Genomic DNA, 20253 nt, shown 5'->3' on the forward strand with positions numbered 1-20253 from the left:
GTTAGAGCAATTTTATAAAAGTAAGCTTGAACTTTCGATTATGTCAAATAGAATTTCCGATATATATTTACTACAAAGCGAAAGTATGTTTTGAAATCCGAAATCTGTTTATCAATTTCACGCTGCTCTGCGGCAGAGGGGGGGAAGCAGAAACGTCATTATTAGATTATGATAGATTAGAAAGATTATGTCAAATAGAATTTCCGATATATATTTACTAATATGTAATTTGTATCTAAAAAGCGAAAGTATGTTTTGAAATCCGAAATCTGTTTATCAATTTCACACCGCGGATTGGAAGTTGATCTGTCAGCACTATCCTTATCTTCAAGGCAGATGTTTTTATTTTATTTGGTTTATAATTCCATACTAAGTGTAGTATTTCATTTCGATGTACTCCGTCTTTGATATGATTTAAATCAAGTTCCTCGTCATTATAATTCGCTTCCGATAGTGAAGAAAGTGACCCAGAGGTTATTGAAAATGAAAACATTTCGATTGACAAATTAGTCGGTATTCTCAACACAGCAATTATAGGATTTGAACAGCGGAACTTTGTAGCTAAACAAGAAATTATGTCTGTTTAATAGAATTAAAGAGAAAGTATTATCACATGAAACGAAGCAACTTACATTGAAAGAAATGTTTAATAAAGTAAACAAATAAATATTAAGCTTTTTCTTTTTGTAAATTTTGATACCCTTTAGATCATAATTGTTCTTTATTTCATAAATTACGGTTTCATATTTTTAATTTTGTAATTTCTGCATGCCATCTTACCAGATTTAAACTGATGATCTATAATCCGGAAAAATCGATAATCCGGAATCGCCGAAGTCCCGACGAGTCCGGATTAATGACTTTTGACAGTAATATGTTTCATTTGTATGTCATTTAATTGCGACGCGCATTCTCGTATTAAATAATACATCGTGGGTCCTCCCGGGTTAACTATACACCGCTAAATGTCATTATCAACCTATTTATTTTACTTCTATATGCTAAATATCTTATAACTTGACTTGTACACCGCTAAAATCATGGCTTCACTATGATAAATATCTTGCAACTTAAATATACCAAAGAATGTCTAACAATACTATTCTTTGACAATACACCGATAAAATCATGGCCGATTAGCCATTGGTGAGGTTGGCGAATAAATATGCATCCGCGCCAATGGATCCTTTGAGGAAGAAAACGTGGCTGATCTTTGGAATATGGTAACTGGTAGTTTGGCGACATTTTGGAGGCGATAAAGGTTACTACCTATGACTTTGATAATAATGTCAGAAGTACTCAGTTCCGATTACGCATTATTTTGTGTGAGGGAAATGAGAGATCATGAGATATGTCATGTGACATTAATGAACGAATTACAATTCTTTAATCGGAAAAGGGAGGAAATCTGGAAATTTTGTATTTAGCTTTATTCTGCGTTGTGTGAAACAGTGTTGGTTAATTTTTGAATCCAATGGCTTTAACTAAAGTGAATTCGAAATGGGTATTTAATGGGATTGAAAGGGGTAGTAATAAGTGTTTTTTTAAGGTTGTGCGAGATAGAAGTAAAGATGTTTTATTAAGTTATTTATTTTACCTGGTACCTTGCTATGAACTATAAGTATGATTTTAAAGATCCTGAAACAGGTGCACATACGCTTGCTTTTTATTTAGCGGAGGAAATAAGAAAAGTTTATCGGCCACGTAATCAAGATTCTGAAGAAGATTAGGTAAGTTAGTATTTTTAATTATTTGAGAATATTATTTTTATGCATTGTTCTAAATGTAAGGAGTAAATAAAGTAATATGGTATTATTGGAAAATTGTTATTAGCAACGATTTAGTTTAAAGTAATTAGGATTGTAAGCTAATTTTTATTAATTTAATGTATGTGCTTATTTATATTTTAAGGAGTGTTTTTGAATTTAATTATATTTTAATTAAATGATAGTTATTTTGTGAATTATGTGTTTGTAGGAATTTGGTATACGTTTCAGTGGAAGTAAACGTGCATGGAAATAATTTAAATATTTGACTCTAAGTATTTGTAACCATTTGTAATGTTTGAGGTATGAATTCGTTGGTGATGTTTATAGATAATTTAGAGGTAAAAGTATTTTATTTATTTTATACGTGGAAATGTTCATCTTTGGAAAGGGTATATACTTTTTCGCGATCAGGTAATTTCATATGTGTTCTTTTTACCAGATTTAAAGATTCACAAAATTTTCATGCATTTTCGTGAAATTTTTCTAATTTATGAGAAAAAAGCAGTGTACATGGACATAGTGAATAGTGTGCGCAATGCAACTTTTGTGCAATTCTGGGATGTTTTTTTTAAGTAAAAATAAGTCGACGTGTACATGGTTTAGTGATATTTTAATTAAATGATAGTTATTTTATGAATTTTATGTTTGTAGGAATTTGGTATACGTTTCAGTTGAAGTAAACGTGCATGGAAATAACTTAAATATTTGACACTAAGTATTTGTAATGTTTACGGTATGAATTCGTTGGTGATGTTTATATATAATTTAGGGGTAAAAGGTTTTTGATATTTTATACGTGCAAATGTTCATCCTTGGAAAGGGTATATACTTTTTCGCGATCAGGTAATTTCATATTTGTGCTTTTTACCGAGTTTAAAGATTCACAAAATGTTTTTGCATTTTCGTGCAAATTTTTGCAATTTATGAGAAAATAGCAGTGTAGATGGATAAAGTTAAGAGTGTGTGCAATGCCATTTTTGTGCAATTCTGGGATTTGTTTTAAGTAAAAATAAGTCGACGTGTAAATGGTTTATGTGTATGTGCTATTCTGAAAAACGTGCAAGGAGTTTGCGATTGTACACTTTTTCCAAATTTTGCAGTTAATATTTGTCATGATTAAGCAGTTTTGTTACATAAAATTTCTAGCATAAGTGTAATTCGGCTAGTAGACTGTTGGAAAAAGCATTCAGTAAATAAAAAGAAAAGAAACATGTCTTTACTTCGTGAAGACAAAATGGCGGCAAAAAAAAAAAATAAAATAAACGGTTGCTGTAGCAGAGTCGGTCGCCAAATTTTCGCCAAAAAATTGCCAAGTTACCATAATCCAAAGATCAACCGAAAACCCCATTCTAGTACTATTAATACCACTGGAGAGCTTAGTGACAAAAAATTCTCGCCAAAGGGCTCTTCGCAGTAGTTGGCTTTTTGCCTTATCAAAGAAACAATAACTCTTCTTAACAAATTATTTACTTACCGGATCATTATTCATGGGGGGTTGTTCGTTATCCGACATCTTTGCTTTAATTTTACCACGCAATAATTTATGTCAGGAATTTGTTCCGACAGAAAGGCTGGAGACAGGAAAACTTTGCAGACGATGATGAATTCTATGTAAAAGGAAATTTATCTTTAATTATTATATTGTCAAAATAAAATGAACTTTCAGTTTCATGAACTATTAAAGTAAAATTCGTGGAAAGTGCAGAAATACCCATTGCTTGGCGAGTTTTTATTGCACATAGTCGGTATGCATGTACACATCGAACTATTTTCACTTAAAAAACCATCCCAGAATTACACAAAAATTGCATTGCGCACACTTTGAATTTATCCATGTACACATCGCTTAAAAAGTCAAAGAAAATTGACAAAAATCCAATTCTTCTTACTCTTGTAAAAAGAGCCAAACAAATAAGTGGGTGATTCTGCACTTTACCCAAAAATTCTACTCCTGAAATATTAAACATGCTAAGTTTCATAATTATCTTGTACATTCAATGTTAATTTACTAATACGTTATAAAGTTGAAAATTATTAAACAGTAGTTTACTTAAGCACGAATCGTACCTTAGAATACCTCTTTCGTTTACGTTTCGTTTGAGACAAAGAACAATATAGGAAAGGACGCCGCAAAACCGTTCTACTATCAGTGTTGCCAAAGAGAAGTTTGGGATATTACCAGCCTGCGTTGATAAACCGCAAAGCTAGCGAAGGACAAAGGAGTTGATTGAATACTATAATATTCAAATCAGGGATCTTGAAGAAAAAAAAACCCAAGGAGCAATATGGCTCATTTACTGAAATTGAGAAAAAATTTCATTCCTTCCTCATTAGCTAGCTAGACATGAATAAGATTTTAAATGAACAAAATCTTAAATCATGTCAGGATTCCATAATTAAAAATCATTACTTAAATTCTAATGAAGTATGTACTAATAATTGTTGCCTTTCAGATAATGCTTGGAGCCGTAACACTATTAAAATTAATGACGATTCTTCAACCAATACTGATGATGAATTAACGCTTAATAAAGCCATAATTTCGGATGATGATCTTCCCAATAAGCGTCGCAGAGATCTACTAGTCTGGACGCGTATTTCCAAACCCTACCCCACTTGCATGTTCCTAAAACGTACTCGCCGTACCACCTGCTGTGACAATGCTGAATCACTATTGGCTGACCGACTTGCTACGTAAAAAAGTCACTTGTTTGGTCACGTGACAAGCCGATTGCATGGATTCTAGTGCTGTAGAAGTAACGAGAAATTGTGTACCCGTATGTATTCGTTACTCGGTGAACTAGTACTCGTTACTGTCGTATCGTTACTCGTTACTTTCGGTAAAATCCATCGGTATTCGTATCCTGAGCCTATTTTATCGGTATACGGCTCTAGGGGCCCTATGCGATAGGGAGTTTTACGTCGTATTTTTGGATGGAAATAATTCACCTCTTTTTGTTGTGTCACAAAAGTCAGAAGTCAGAAGCGCCTACGGAAGGCCGTCAGGAAAATAGGAAAAAATAAAATAAAAAATAAATAAATAAAATAAATATTACAATAATAACATTAATTAGTAATTAAAATAATAAAAAATTACTTAGTAAAAAACTTATTAATTAAAATAATAAAAAATAGTGATTAAAATAATGAATATTTAAAGTAACGTAATAATTAGCAACTGAAATATAAAATACTTATAAGTAAAATTTAACAAAAATGTAAAGACAAATAAAAATTAAAATAATTCTTAAATTTAGGATGAATAGTTAAATTATAAAGTAAAATACCAGACCTTGACAGTCTTATTGGCTTAGTACCTTTTCGTCCTTTCTCATTTCATTCCAGTTCCAAAAAGTGTCATTTCGTTCGCTGCCTTTCCCCCACCAATTCCCTCTTTCCCGTTTTATCCGCTGTTTGAAAAATAGGTGTTTACTTTACGATAAGACGAACGTCTGTTTACTTCAATTAAAATGGTTTAGAAGAGATGACTGTTTCTACTTCGACTTCGCTTTTGATTTCTAATACTATTTATTATTTTATGCAGACGAATTATGCTGAGCAGAAGAATGAATTTCAGACATGTTCAGAAGGTGTTGTATCTAAATATAACAACATTTTTGTTATATTGTACCCATTTTTTTAATTTCACACATTTCTAAAGCAACAGAACCACGGTATCACTATTTTGGCACACACACACCAAAAACATGTATAATTAACATTAATGTTACATTCTTTATTAAAAGCAATGGGTCCTCTTTAAATGCAACCATTCATGCTTTTTAGAGGATTTTACATGTCGTGGTCTTAAAAAGGTGATGTTCACTACCAATGTTTGTTTATGTTCACAAAAATACAGATCTCTTAGAAAGTGACGTCTTAAAGATGTCGTAATTAGATGATTTTCTATAATTATTTTCTAATAGATAACGGAATTAATGTAATTTAATGTCAATAACTCGAAGAAGCAAGTTTAAATACGGTGCAAGAAAAATACAGAAGTATTTTAAATGACGAAAATATTCATATTTTGTCAATGTCAAATTTTAAAAAGAATTAATTTTGGACAAATTATGAAATCTAACTTTTAATGTTGTCTTCTGGTTCCTATATTTATAGCTGGCAAAGTTTTATACTCGTTATGAAAAAATAAAAGTACAAGAAGTTTGAGTCTCGTAGACAGAGATTGACCGGGAAATTTAATTTCAAAATTTGCAGTGTTTGATGCCATTTGTAACTTGCCTTCGGGTATTGCTTAATTAAGTTAGAATAATTCGAGGAAATAAGTTTAAATGAAGTGCAGCAAAAATAAGCATAATTTAAAAAGTTATGCGGTATCCATATCAAATTTCACTTTTCATAATGACAATAAAACTTTCCCAAATACAAATAAAGAAACTGGGTTGGTGTTGGTGTATTTAATTATGGCAAAGCACACTAGGGCTATCTGCCTAAAGGAGGGATGCCTTCGTGGAGGACTTTCTAAGGGAAATGGCTGATATACACTTACACATGGGGCAAACCACGAAAACACCCATGCAGACAGCCCGTTCGCGGGATTTGAACCTCAGACCGAACTACCAGTGTTCAACGACGTTACCGCTGGACCGCTGGTGGGCTAAAGAAACTGGGAGACGGCATTAAAGGTTAGATTTCGTTATTTGTCGATTATTCGTTACTTCGTTTGCTGCTTCTCCCCATTCCTTTCATCAGAACCGCTAATGACGAAAGGGTGAAATTCTAGTAAAGCATGTATATTAATGTTCATTATACATTTCTCACATTTTTGCTTTCTTTCAAGCGATAATGTGGTTCTAAACAGCGATAATATTGTTTTATAAATTAATAAAATGGGCCGTATGTTATAAAAACCTAATTATATTCAGATACACACCTTTTGCACATGTTTGAAATCCATTATTCTAATCAGAATGTCTACAGAAAATATTGAATCAATATTAGAAATCAAAAGCTAAGTGAGAATGAAGTAGTAAGAGTCATATCGTCTAACCTGTTTTAATTGAAGAAAACAGGTGCTTGCTTTATCGTAAAGTGAACACCTATTTTGCAAACAGCGAAGAGCCCACCAGCGCTCGAGCGGTAAAGTCGCTGAAGACTAATAGTTCGTTCCGGAGTTCAATTCCCGGCTAACGGCTGGCTGCACGGGCGTTTTCGTGGCTTTCCCCATGTGTAACTTGCATATGAGCCAGTTTCCTTTAAAAAGTCCTCCACGAAGGCATCCTTTCCCTTAGGCAATAGCCCTAGTGTGCATTGCCGTAACCAAATAATCCGAAACCGAAAAAAAAAAGGGAATTGGTGGGGGAAGGCAGCGACGAAACGTCGTTTTAGAATAGGCTACATAACCAAATTTCTATCTATACTCTGGTAAAATAATAAAAGCCAATTAACTTACTTAGTGATAAATAAATAAAATAAAAACCAAGGCTTTTATTTTCGCCTTACTTGTCTTTTATTTTATATTTATATATATATGTGTGTACTTTACATTTAATTATAAGGATATATATATATATATGTACTTTACATTTAATTATAATTTCTTTAAAATATACATATTTACGTTTTGTAGTATTACCGATTGCAATAAAAAGGGAGGTGCACGTCTAGATGTTATAACAGGCCCATATACAAAATTTCAACGTTTCAGAACTAATCGTTTTTGAGTTATGCGAAATGCATATATACGTACTTACACATCACGAAAAAATCCCTTTCAAGTATCAACTTAGAGTCATAATCATTAGTCATAAGTATCAGCTTAGAGTAAATGGGATTACATTTAACAATCCGTTTCTGGAATTAAAAAAAAAAATTGTGTTTGTACGTACAGACGTCATCCAAAAAAATAATTCACATGGATTCTGTAATCGTCAAAAATGGATATTTCCGTTGAAATATGATACGCAAAAATTTTTCTCGATTACAATACTTACTTCATTTTATTTCGTACAAGGAAGTAAAGAACTTATATTAACCTACATATTCTTATTTAAACAATACCTGAAAAATGTGGCACACGGGTATTGTTAGCAAATGTATCATTCGTATTCGAACAGCAACCGCATCATTCGTATTCGCATAGAAACCGCATCATTCGTATTCACATAGCAACCGCATCATACGTATTCGCATAGCAACCACATCATTCGTACTCGAATAAACCGCATCATACGACAGATGCGAGTAACGAAATGAATTTGTGAGTACCGAATCGGTACTTCGAGTCAACCGATGTACCCGTTACTCGGTAACGAATACATGCGATTTGCTCCAGCTCTAATGGATTCTGAACTGTTGTGAAAATGTAATTTGTAGTTTGCTGTATAAGACGTAATAAATTTTGTATGCATATACAATTCTGAATTAATAATAAACCGCTAAAAGGTACAGCTGGTAAAGAATATAGAACACAAACCTTTTCAGACATAACGCTTGAAGTATTTTATTTGGACGGCATAAGATATGTTTACTAGGAAGACAAATTTCGGCAAACAAAATATATTATGCAAAAGAAATTTCGTTACCGGAGCATAAAAGTATTTATTATTGTACTTTAGATTTTCAAATATCAGAGGTTGTGATATAATGTTAGAGAATTTTGATTTAACATTAGAGATTCAATTTTGAGGGAGTTGGAGCTTGGCATGAAGAGATTTTTTATTTATTTTTCAGTAAAACAAGATTGGTTTTGTATTTTTGAAAATTTTTGACAGAAGAACAGTTTAATCTTTTAATATTTCATTGGTATGTTAATATTTTCTGGAACTAAAATTAAAAAATGGAGGACTGTTAATATTTGCAGTAATAACCGATATTCTGAAAAAGAATATTGTTTTCGATTATTTAAAAATATAGAGTAACTTCTGATGATGTCTGTCTTTTAAAAAGGTACAAAAAGGCAAACTAGAACACTACTTTGTCATTGTCACAAGTAATGTATCAAAAAACATTGTTTCAGTTTTGGATGTGGGTATTCAGTTGCATACTAATTTATGTGAATCGCAGGAAAAAAATAAGCATTCAAAAACTTGGAAACGGTCATTATGGTATTTCTAGGCAAAGTTTGGCATGGTGAATTAATAATTTCAAAAAACTGTGTAGTGGATTTGTCATTCGGAAAGCACTTTGCAAGGTTGGAATGTGCTCAGAATATCATGGTATGCCTTGAATAATAAGAAGAAATGCTTACCAGCAAGGGTCAGAATTCAATAGAGCCAGGATTGTTGCCTATAGAGTGTGTGGATTATCGTTCTGTGATATCGCCCGTTGCACTAGTCGACATCCAACCACTGTTAAGCGAATATGGCATGTATGGAATGCTGAGGATTATACTGAACGGCATGCAGGATCTCATTGCCGTCCCATGATTAATATCCGAAAGGACAGGCATATTGTGAGGTCAGCCCTCCAAATTTACAACCACATCACAGACCATTAGTCAGAAAACGGGCATATTTGCAGCATGCCCAGTATCTGCTCGTACGGTATGTCAACATTTGCATCAGCAAGGACTATCAGCACAGTGTCCATTACTTTAGCTTTCCTTAACAATGCAGCCCAGAGAAAGATAACTACTGTGGTGTGTCCAACAACAAAGCTGGATATAGGAGGCGTACAATGTTGTCTTTTCAGACGAGTCCCGTTTCTGTGTGCATTATTCTGATGATCGTATAAGTGTCTAGAGGCTCCAAGGAGACCGCACATTACCTGGTTGCATTCAGTATCAGCATAAGAACCCTAATGTGATGGTATAGGCAGCCACTGAGCACATGGCACACACATCTTTAGTTTGGATCGATGGTAATTTGAATGCCAGATCGGTACATTTGTGACATCTTACATCCAGGGGTTGTGCCCTATCTTTGAGGCCTGCCAAATGCAATCTTCCAACAGGATAATTCAAGACCACATGTTGCACATTGTGTTCTGACCTTCCTCGGTATGCAGTGCATTTGATTGCTGCCCTGGCCTGTACGGTCTCCAGATCTGTCACCCATTGAAAATACCTGCTCGTGGTTTGCTGAGGACTGGCCTAGCAACCCTCTCCATCTAATACTATTGATGAAGTGTGGCATGGACTTGAATCAGAATGGAATGAGATGCCGATTTCTGTCAGTCAAGTGAAATTCTACTCAGTGCCTAACTGGATAAGGGCCGTTTTTAGCTGCCAGGTGGAGCAGTTGTTTCGACTGATTTCGCATCCTTGTAAACCCCCAAGCTGCTTACAAATTTAATCATTTTATTTTCATGCCATACTATTTATGCACAACAAATATTTTTTTATTTGCTTCCCTTCATGCTATAGCAATTTTAATGGCTAATAGTGTATTATTGATTAACAGTTATCTAAGAGACTTCAAGAGTAAGTACTTTACATAGTTTATAAAACTATTGCATATTTCTGTATAAAAAATGATTGATGCAGGATAGATAGCGCCTAAAGTCTTCATGCAGCCATCAATGGAGTTGACAACACATTCATATTAGATGATTTTCTTTTATACTTTTCCCAACCACCAGTAGATTGCAAATAAAAAACAAAGTGACTTACAATTACAACATAGCCAAACTGTCCTGAAGTAAACATTAACAATATATACAAAGCCAAAATAATTATATTCGCATAATATGTGCATGACACTTTGTTACTAATAAATATCAGAGTGTCTTGGATCAAATTAATATTTGAATATATATTAATTAGGGATATCTTTGAAGATATAATTAATAGCATCATTACAACAAGGTAAAGTATAGTAAAACCACCCACTACTAGACAGTTACAGGATTGTTATATATGTGTACAGTGGTTTTCTGCTTCGAAATCAGGAACTCTCTATTTAATGGGGTATATCTGATAATGTGAAGTGTGCATTGCTGGAGGCTCGACTTATATTATCATCATGTTGGGAAAATATTTTGCATCATGACATAATTTATGTGCATGATAAGATACATAAAACTGTTTTGAGTGATATCAGCTGTAAATTTAGAAAGACACTTGGTACACTCCCTTATTAAAGTGGCTTTTCCATAGGTCTTAGGCATTGTTTAAGATTACATAAAGCAGTCAAGTTAATTCATGATGAATTACTAACTCTATCTCAGATTTTATTATACTTATGAAAGCTACAGATCGTGTTTAATAAAAAACACCAGAAATAATCACTGTCTTATTGACTAGCCATTTAGTCGCTCACATACCATTTGCCATTGTGGCATAATGATATAAAACTAATGCCTTAGTAGCATTGCTCAGTCAACATCATGATATTCATGAAATTTTCTAAGGGATAAATCAAACAAAAATGTAAGCAAAAGTCTTCTAAAAGATTATCTTCCCTAGAAAATACCAGCCAGATTTAAGACAAAAATACAGCTTCTGAGAAGAAAATAATTACTTACAAAATCATGTTTCCAACACTAATAAAGCACCTAATTATATATTAAAATTTCAAAAGATCTACACAATTGATATTCAACTAAGTCTTGTATATCTATTATTTGGCTTCATAAAGTAATATGTTGTCTAAAATGAAGTAGTCATATAAAAACAATATATTTTTCTTAATGATTGTTATATAAAATTTCTTAATAGAATGGTTTTTCTGAGTAAATGAATTAGAGTTTAAAACAATAAATATAATAGTGCTATAATAAAGCTTCGTAGGACTAAGGCTGGATTTCCTGCTAATTTGTAATTGAGATTTTTTTTCTGCTTTGTGAAACTTTTCTCTTCTTCATAACATCATGCTTTTAATGTACCTTTAATAGCTAATTAATTAATTTTGACAAGTATTTTGCTTGAGAGATGCTCTCATGGAAGCTACTAAATGATATTTGTCTCATACCTGCTTTTCTGAATAGAAAATACATGAAAGACCAAGCCAGCCATGACCTGCCTGAGATCAGTGTACAAATGTTTTGTGTCTTTAAATATGAAGCTAGGTTAAGTGATGTATGTTTAGTAAAACTCTTAATCTTTATAATAAAATATATCATAAATATATTATACCTACATAAATATGTATCACAGAACATTTGCTTAGATACAGTTAGGATAATTTCTCTTGTTAATGTTATTTTGCACAGATTTTTTAATCAAAATTGTCTCTAAAGTAATGTGCTATAGATTTGTTTTGAGATTTAGAATGATGTCAGACAAAACTGGACAAACTTTATATTTTCCTAGATCCAAATTTTCCAACTTAATGGAAATAATGCTTATTCATCACATGAAGTAAAATTCTGAGAAGGAAAAAAAAAAAAACTTATGGAAGCATTTTAATGAAAAATTAATAACAAACAGCAATACCGGTTTCTAGGAAATGATGATTTAAGTGAAAGAAATATTAATTAGAAAATATGTAAACTGACGTTTACCATGTATGTTACAAAAGTGCATAAAAGATAAGTTAAGTAAAATGTGTTTCATCAAAGAGTAAAATCTTCTATTAATGATTTACTATGAATAAATTATTAGTAGTTATGTGTACATTTGAGAAAGAGTATGAAAATCATCAGTACAGCGAATATGTTCTACTGATATTATCACTTAACGCAGTTACCATTTGACTGTTAATAGACAAAAATATAAAAATTTCCTCAATTTATTTGCAGAATGATTGTGGATGAATCTAAACAACATAGGAACATTTCTTTACATCAGGGGTTTTCAACCATGGTATACAAAGAAGCAAAGTATTTTTAAATATTAAATTAAAAAATTAAAACCCAACATCCTGATTGAGTTTTTTTTCTAACACTCGTAAATTTATGTGATTTGAGCTTTGTTCAGGAGTGGTGGTGATATTAAAGGTTTTCAATTTTAGTTTAGATGGTACGCGTTAGTCAAAAGGTTGAGAACCATTGCTTTAGATTAAATATTAGAAGAAAATGATAATTGCAGTTTGTCTAATTTGTAGATTTCCACAATGATTTAATATTTTGGGGGTTAACATTAATATAAATAACTGTTGTAATCTTAAAACACTGATGGCCCTTAAAAGCATAACATTATTGAAGATGGGAGATAAAGCCATATTTATTATACAAATAAATTTTAATACATGGTTTAACTGTACATGTGTAAGCAAATCAGTTAGACTTAAAGTACATGGTTTAAAAAACAGTTAAACTTGGAGTATACCACCTCGTACAGCCATTGCATGAAGATAAACAGATACTGGATGTGCGCCTAGAATATGTGAGAAAAGTAGATTTCAGTTATTACCAGTTTTCAGCTGATGTAGCCATGGGTAGACTGTGGTACGTTAGTTTTTTTATAATCATAGGCCTGATATATTCAGTGGATAACAGATCTGATGAAATCATAGATCAAGGGATTAATAGATCAATAAAAAAAAATGGTGGGAATTTAGGATTTGTTCTCTGTTATGTGCCATACATTCCTTGTTGATCACTAGTTCTAGACAACCTCTAAAGATAGACAGCAGTGAGCTTCGAAAACCTCAGAGTAATAATAAATGATTCATCATATTTTAAAAACACTGCCTTTTCATAAATGGTATACATACAATAATCAATTTTTGGAAATGAACTAGAAACTAAAAAATTACATCGCATGCTACATACATTTTATGAACATTGATCACATAGCACACTTCCAAATGGCTATTGATTTCACATTTTTTGTACAAGTTTCCATACTGCATCATCTATAACATTTGAAGTCTTCGATTGGGCAAACATTAAGGAGTGCATTTTTGTACATAATGTACTGTTAAAATGTTATGTACAAAATGCACCTGGTGCTCACATGGTATTTTTGTACATAATGTAGCTGGTGCTCACATAACATACACAGCAAAACATTTGTTGTACGTAAAGAAAATTTGGATAATTTCTCATTCTTTACTTGGATTCAATCATTATAATATGCATAATATTTTCGATATTAGAAATTTTAAATCTGATAAATCATTTACAGTAGCCCTAAACAATGGCACCTGTTCAACTGCACAATAAACATGGAGGCTGTTTTTTTGGGGGGGGTGTTTAATTTATTTGATTACAGTATAGTAACTTGGCTAAGGGTAGAGGTACTTTCAAAGAGAAGTTAGCTTATACATATTTCATATATGCAGAAAACTATGAAAACACACGTGCAGCCAACCTGTTCGCTAGAATGTAAACCCAGGTCGAATTATCAGTAGTCAACTACTTTACTGCTTGGCTGCTAGCGAAGCCAGAGCTAGATATTTTATCACCTAAATAGAATAACTGCTGCTTGCAAATTATGCCTTCCAGTTCCTGCCAAAATTCTAAAAATTTTGACGCTCCTATGTCTTGCTGCCCATTGCACTCATACAGGTTGCCCTGGCCACCGATGAGCTTTAAACGTGAAGGCAACTGGAATGTAATGGACCATACGATTACACTTGGTTTCAGACCTGTATGGGGATGCATAATGCATGACATAATGCATTTAACGTGAAATTAGCATTAAACGTGAAGCAACTGCAAGCATTAAACATGAAGGCAACTGGAATGTAATGAACCATACGATTACACTTGGTTTCAGACCTGTATGAGGATGCATAATGCATGACATAACGTGGCATTTTTTTGATGCAGACCATGGATGTGATCCTTGATGGTGTTGATGTATTCAGATTCATCTGTAAAAAATCATTTATATTATTTATCCTTCTATTTGCAAAGTTCTATGCACAACTATAGCTGTAGTCACTTATAATGTTCTAACGAGGGTTTGGTTAGGTTACTTGAACATGGCAAAGCATCTAAGGGCTGCTAATTTTTTCTACCAAAGTTAGCTGAAACAATGGTCACTTTAAAAAAAAACTACTTTAACTTTTTGCTATGTAGCACTTACTTAGTTCTGAACTGAAGAATAATATAACTGTAAATGCCATACATACAGATTATGTTATCTTAATCAATGAGTCAAACTAGTGAGTTCATTCACCAGCTCAGGTAGGAAAACCAGATCAAGTAAGATAGTGCTTTTTTTTTTTTTTTTTTTTTAACATAATTAAATATAAAGTATAAAGCATGTGTGCTTTAAAAATGATAATTCAAATTGTGACAAAGGTATCTATTTATTATTAATACATGTCAGATTTTTAGAGGTAGTTATTTCCCAGCAATGATGTCTGTGCGTTTTCTTTGGTGGTAAAATAAAAATCTCATAGATTGAAATAATAATCATTCCAAAAGCATATTGCAATAGTAAAGTTCTGATATATGCAAATAAATCATTATGTGGAAGAAAGAAAATTGGTTTGAGGAAAGCACAGCTTATTAATTTTTGTTCATCACAGTTCACAAAGTGTATAACTTACTCAAAATAATTCTAAAATGATGAATTTTGGTACTTTCTAATTTTCTGAACTTCACCAAAATGCTGTGAAAAGTAGTAAAGATGGTCTAAACCATGATGCGAAGAAAAATTTATGTGGCTACACATGTCACTAAAAATCATTTATCATCAAGTATACACATAGCATTCTCCCATACAGCACTTCTCCAGATATTTTCACCAGTGTGGTTGCAGATTATGATCCCTCCTATGGGAATTTCAGTACTTCAGCATTCGGGTGGTCCACATACCGCAGTTTCTGTTGTCTCTGGTAAAATCTTTGGCGATGTTGCTTTCTGCATGCATACAACATAAAAGGCATCACAAGCCTCTCTTTCCTTTCTCATTTTAGGATTCTGGTGCCAAAATTTTGCAATTTTCTGTTTTTTTTTTTTTTTTTTTATTAAAAAGATAAACAACGGTGAAAAAATGCCTAGAATTGTGCGTGTCTTGTATTGAAGAAGAAAAATGTAAAACAATAGGTGGTGGTGGATGCATCGTTGAAATAAATTTAAAGATATGCAAACAAACATCCCTCTCCTAACTCACCAACAAGTTTGCAAATGCTCTTCAAAGTTGCCAATGAGTTCATGACTTACCACATCTGTGGTAAGAATGTAAATTCCATATATTTTATGGCTGTTGTTAAAGATGGAATTAAACACAGGAATTTTAATTTAAATATAGGAATTTTAATTTAATAACTTATATTATTATATTTGTTTCCCTTAATGGGAGAGCAAACATAAATATTGGTGCAAAATGTAGTTTAAAATATTAATGGTAAATTTAAAATACATTCAAAATGCAATTTGTCACACTAGATCATCCCCACCTTAAAAAAAAAAAAAAAAAAAAAAGTAATGAAGTAGAAATAGATAATGGAAATGACACTGTGTATTTTAAAATATAAATGAAAATTTAGGATAATCCAAGCAATGTTTATGTGTCTAAAATGTATATTCCTTACTACCTAATGCATACTAAAAGTTACTGATAAAATTAACTGACAAGTTACTTTTAAAACAAGAATATTAAGAGCGATTCAAAGGTTATATTTAATTTAATGGACAGTAGGCAATGTAGGCATATATATTTTGCTGTAAATTGACTGGCAAATGTTATTCAGTAAAGGCAAAGATCCCACGTGTGCTTTCTCTATATAACTACTTTGATCTAGTCCATCATTAACAATATTTTTCCTATGATTCCATCTCAGAGTGAAAACTGAGATAAATTTAGGTGTATAATTGTAAACTTTCTAATCTTGTTCTTAAAAATGTGGTTGTATCACGATAAAAGATTAATAAACTATGTTAAATATTGTTTTTCCAACATTTCATTAGCAAAATGCTATATGAATATAACCCTCTCAAGCAAATAACCCATTTTCCTTCCTTTGTAATGATCCGGTATTTCTCAAGTGTGTATTGCATAAAGTGAAAATATATATTAACATATGAATTAATTCAGTTGTACATAAAATCACCTCTGACTTAACTGATATTTTTAAAGGATTAAAACATACCCGCTCTAATCCGAACAAGTATGGCTGGAGTACGAGAAGCTTTACCACGTGACAAAACAAATGACGTCGAAAGCTCTATGTTACGTCTAAATTCTTCTAACCAATAGCAACGAAGCAGGTTTTCGAATTTTTGACGTCATGGACAAATCGACTAGTTTCGCCTGGATTGAGATTCTTGAGCATGCGCTGAAGGGCGAGGAGTAACATAAACAGAACTTTGGCTTGCACTTGTAAACAGTATTAAGTATATTGTCTGAAAGTGCATTCGTTTATGTAATTGCATAATTTGACTCTTTCTGTAATAAGAAAACCTCACTCAGATAAAATTTATTTTAATGTTACTATTATCTGGTAATAGGATTATACGAAATGCTGAATACTCTTGGTACTATCATAATCTTCGCATAACCTTTCACATTGTATTTTGCGTTATCATTGTAAAATATATTGTATTATAAAGATTAAATTACTTTGTTAGAAATGTGAATGTTCTAACTTAATTTTCTTTTTATCACTTATTATTTATTTTCGCTTTGAAAACACATTCATATTTGACAAATAATTATCTCCTCTGAACATTTTTTGATTGTTTAAAAACTACATTTGTCAATAATGTAATAAAAACTCACTAATCTAGTGCTTCATAGATCAATATGACAACGAATTCGAAATGTTTTAAAAACAGTTCTTTAATCTTTAGTTTGTAGTAGATGCAACTAATGTCACAGAGAAAAAATATTTCAATAAAAAGTTCACCATGTTGAATTTTAATTTTATAATTTCTGCATGCCATCTTACCAGATTTAAATTGATGATCTATAATCCGGAATCGCCGAAGTCCCGACAAGTCCGAATTAAAGACTTTGTACTGTATATAAATTACTTTTTTCTAGGAGTATAGGAGTTCTTATATATATATAAAGAAATTTAGAACCAACTTTTCACAAAGTCTTAAAAAATTGAAGTTCAAATGATCTTCATAAAATCCTAAAAATGTAGAATAAGAATACTTTAAAATGTAAAAATTAACACGTTGACTGCAGCACGCATTTTACGTGATTTGCCCATGACGCCAACTTGAAATTTTTATTATGTGATATATATTATGTTGAAATATTATCTGCAGAACATTATGTTATATATAATCGTGCTTAATGCATTTTTCATGCTGGTTGTCACCGGAGACCCCCAAACATCTGTAGACCATTTTTGCGATTTATAATTTAAATTTTTACAATTTATTATTCTTCAAATCATTATAGTAACAATGGTACTATTTAAAAATTTATCAGTGTCGATATTTATTCTAATTATGTATTTTACTATTGGTCGCATAACCCACGGCGCTGTAGCCAAGTCAACGTGTTAAAATACACCATCACAAGAAAAACCAAAAAATAGTATAAAAGAACAAGAAAGGCGAGGAATCCAACCAACTTCAACATAATATCGTCAAGACGAGGTATGTCAAATTTACCGCATTTGACGGCATATAAGACACACCCTTATTTAGAAAGCCACACACATGTAGATGTAGAAAAAGTTATGTGTGTCTAGACCTTTATCCGGGCTAAAAATAGCATTCAGTATTGAAAGTTAACCTGTGTCCTTCACGTATAAAACACAGGTAACTTTTTTAGATCAAATTTAGGAAAAAAAGTGCGTCTTATATGCCGTCAAATACGGTAATTACATTTCCCCTTGTAAAACAAAATCCTTGCTTTTCTGTATCCAGAATCAGTTGATAAACCATTTCAATATATTTTTTTATCTTAATAGTTCACCCGAAAATTCTAGTCCTCAAAGCGAAGGAAAATCATTAAAAATATCTTCCAGTTTAAAAATATTTTTCTAATCTAAAAAGAATCTTAAAAAAATGGAAAGATGCCCTTAAAAATGTAGAAAAAATTAAAATCCTGCAATGGAAAATCTTTGAAAGTTCAAAATAATGTTAACTCAAAACTTTTCTAGAACCTCTTATCAAACAGCAGTAGCGAAGAAAAATGGGGGGGGGCGAGTAAAATCATTAAAATTATCTTACAATTTAAAAAGATTTTACTAGTCTAAATATTTTACTAGTATAATATCTAAATATATATACTACTAGTCGACATTTACAGGATTATATCAAGTTAATTTGAATTTGAATTTTTATTCTTTCTGAAAAATTGGTTCTAAATTTCTTTCTTTATATATTTACTGATCAATTTTTAACAGCATAATGCACGAAAAATTTTGGAAGGATTATAAATTTTCCTTTAAAAAAATTATTTGTATATATATAGTCCAAACGCATCTGTATATGGTGGAATACTTTTAACGCGAAATCGCTTAAGGCGAAATATGGGTTAACACGAAATAATGCAACGGTCCCGACAAACTACTATGTATTTTCATGCATTTTGTTTCTCTTAACACGAAAAGATATAATTTCTGGAAATGAACAAAATACAGAAAACACTGGCACTGCAGGTGAGATTTAACTGCGAGAGAAAGAGCTACAATGCGCGAGATTCATTCTAACCCGGATATTGTCATTTCAAAGGCCGACAAAGGTGGCCAGATAGTCGTCATGGATAAGAACACTTACATGGATGGTGTCACTAAACTCTTAAACGAAGGACCATATAATCCGATCCCTAAAGATCCTTCACCTTCGGACTTATCCAAAATAAAAACTGCGATCAAATCTTCGCAAATCATTTCAAGCAACTTAAAACATTCGCTTATCCCATCTGTTGCGAATTGTGCCAGATTATATGCTCTTCCCAAAATTCATAAAAGTGGTATTCCTTTCCGCCCTATTGTATCAAATTTAGGTACTGCCTCATATCCATTAGCTAAATATTTAGTTTCTAGATTTTCCACTCTATTAGACAATAACATTTACACCATAAAAAATTCAATAGAGTTTGTAAAAAAGGTTAAAAACATTTCTCCTCGTAATTTACTCATGGTCTCTTTTGATGTAAAATCATTATTCACCAATGTCCCAGTGGAGGGTGCATTAAGATGTCTAGAAACCAGACTTCGCGAATTTCATTTCTCTTGCATCGAAATTGATGAGCTAATTTCTCTCACTCAACTCTGTTTGAAACAAACACAATTTGTTTTCCAAAATAAATATTACAAGCAAACTGAGGGATTAGCCGTGGGAAGCCCCCTCAGTCCCATCCTGGCTGATATCTACATGCATTATTATGAATCAAAATTATTTGAAACTTTAAACTTCCCGGCATGGTTCCGCTACGTAGACGATACTTTTACCCTGTTTGAAGGTAATAAAGATGATTTAAATAGAGTTCTTTCAACAATGAATTCTATTGATCCTGCTATTCAGTTCACTTTTGAACTTGAGACTTGCAATTCTCTTCCGTTTCTCGACATTCTGGTCACACGTAACACATCCAACTTCAGTACTACAGTTTACCGTAAACCTTCATCGGTTTGCCTTCCACCACACTTTAAATCATGTCATCCGACTAAACAAAAGTTAGCTTCATTTTATTCCTATGTTTTCCGTGCTCTTCAAGTTTGCTCCTCCAAACTAGCCCTTGATGAAGAACTAAATTATTTAAAAGCAATAGCTATTG

General features: G+C 32.2%; 1 protein-coding gene across 2 annotated transcripts in view; it reads right to left on the minus strand.

The window, feature by feature from the left end:
* LOC118201578 (uncharacterized) overlaps nucleotides 1-16790 on the minus strand; it is a 40398-nt gene extending 23608 nt beyond the window's left edge. The window contains exons 1-2 of one of the 2 annotated variants that reach the window (XM_085808688.1): nucleotides 16661-16790; nucleotides 3244-3376 (exon numbers count right to left, since the gene is read on the minus strand). In XM_085808688.1, coding sequence (XP_085664814.1) covers nucleotides 3244-3282 — 39 coding nt within the window. In that variant the 5' untranslated portion in view covers nucleotides 3283-3376; nucleotides 16661-16790. Of the gene's footprint in view, nucleotides 1-3243; nucleotides 3377-3836; nucleotides 3993-16660 lie in introns of those variants that run through there. The other variant, XM_085808687.1, reaches the window with a different exon arrangement.
* Between the last annotated feature and the right edge of the window lie 3463 nt (nucleotides 16791-20253).

Source organism: Stegodyphus dumicola, chromosome X1 (genome assembly GCF_044657685.1).
Source record: "Stegodyphus dumicola isolate Sdum_Otavi_A_Nest chromosome X1, ASM4465768v1".
NCBI classification, from domain to species: Eukaryota; Metazoa; Arthropoda; class Arachnida; order Araneae; family Eresidae; genus Stegodyphus; species Stegodyphus dumicola.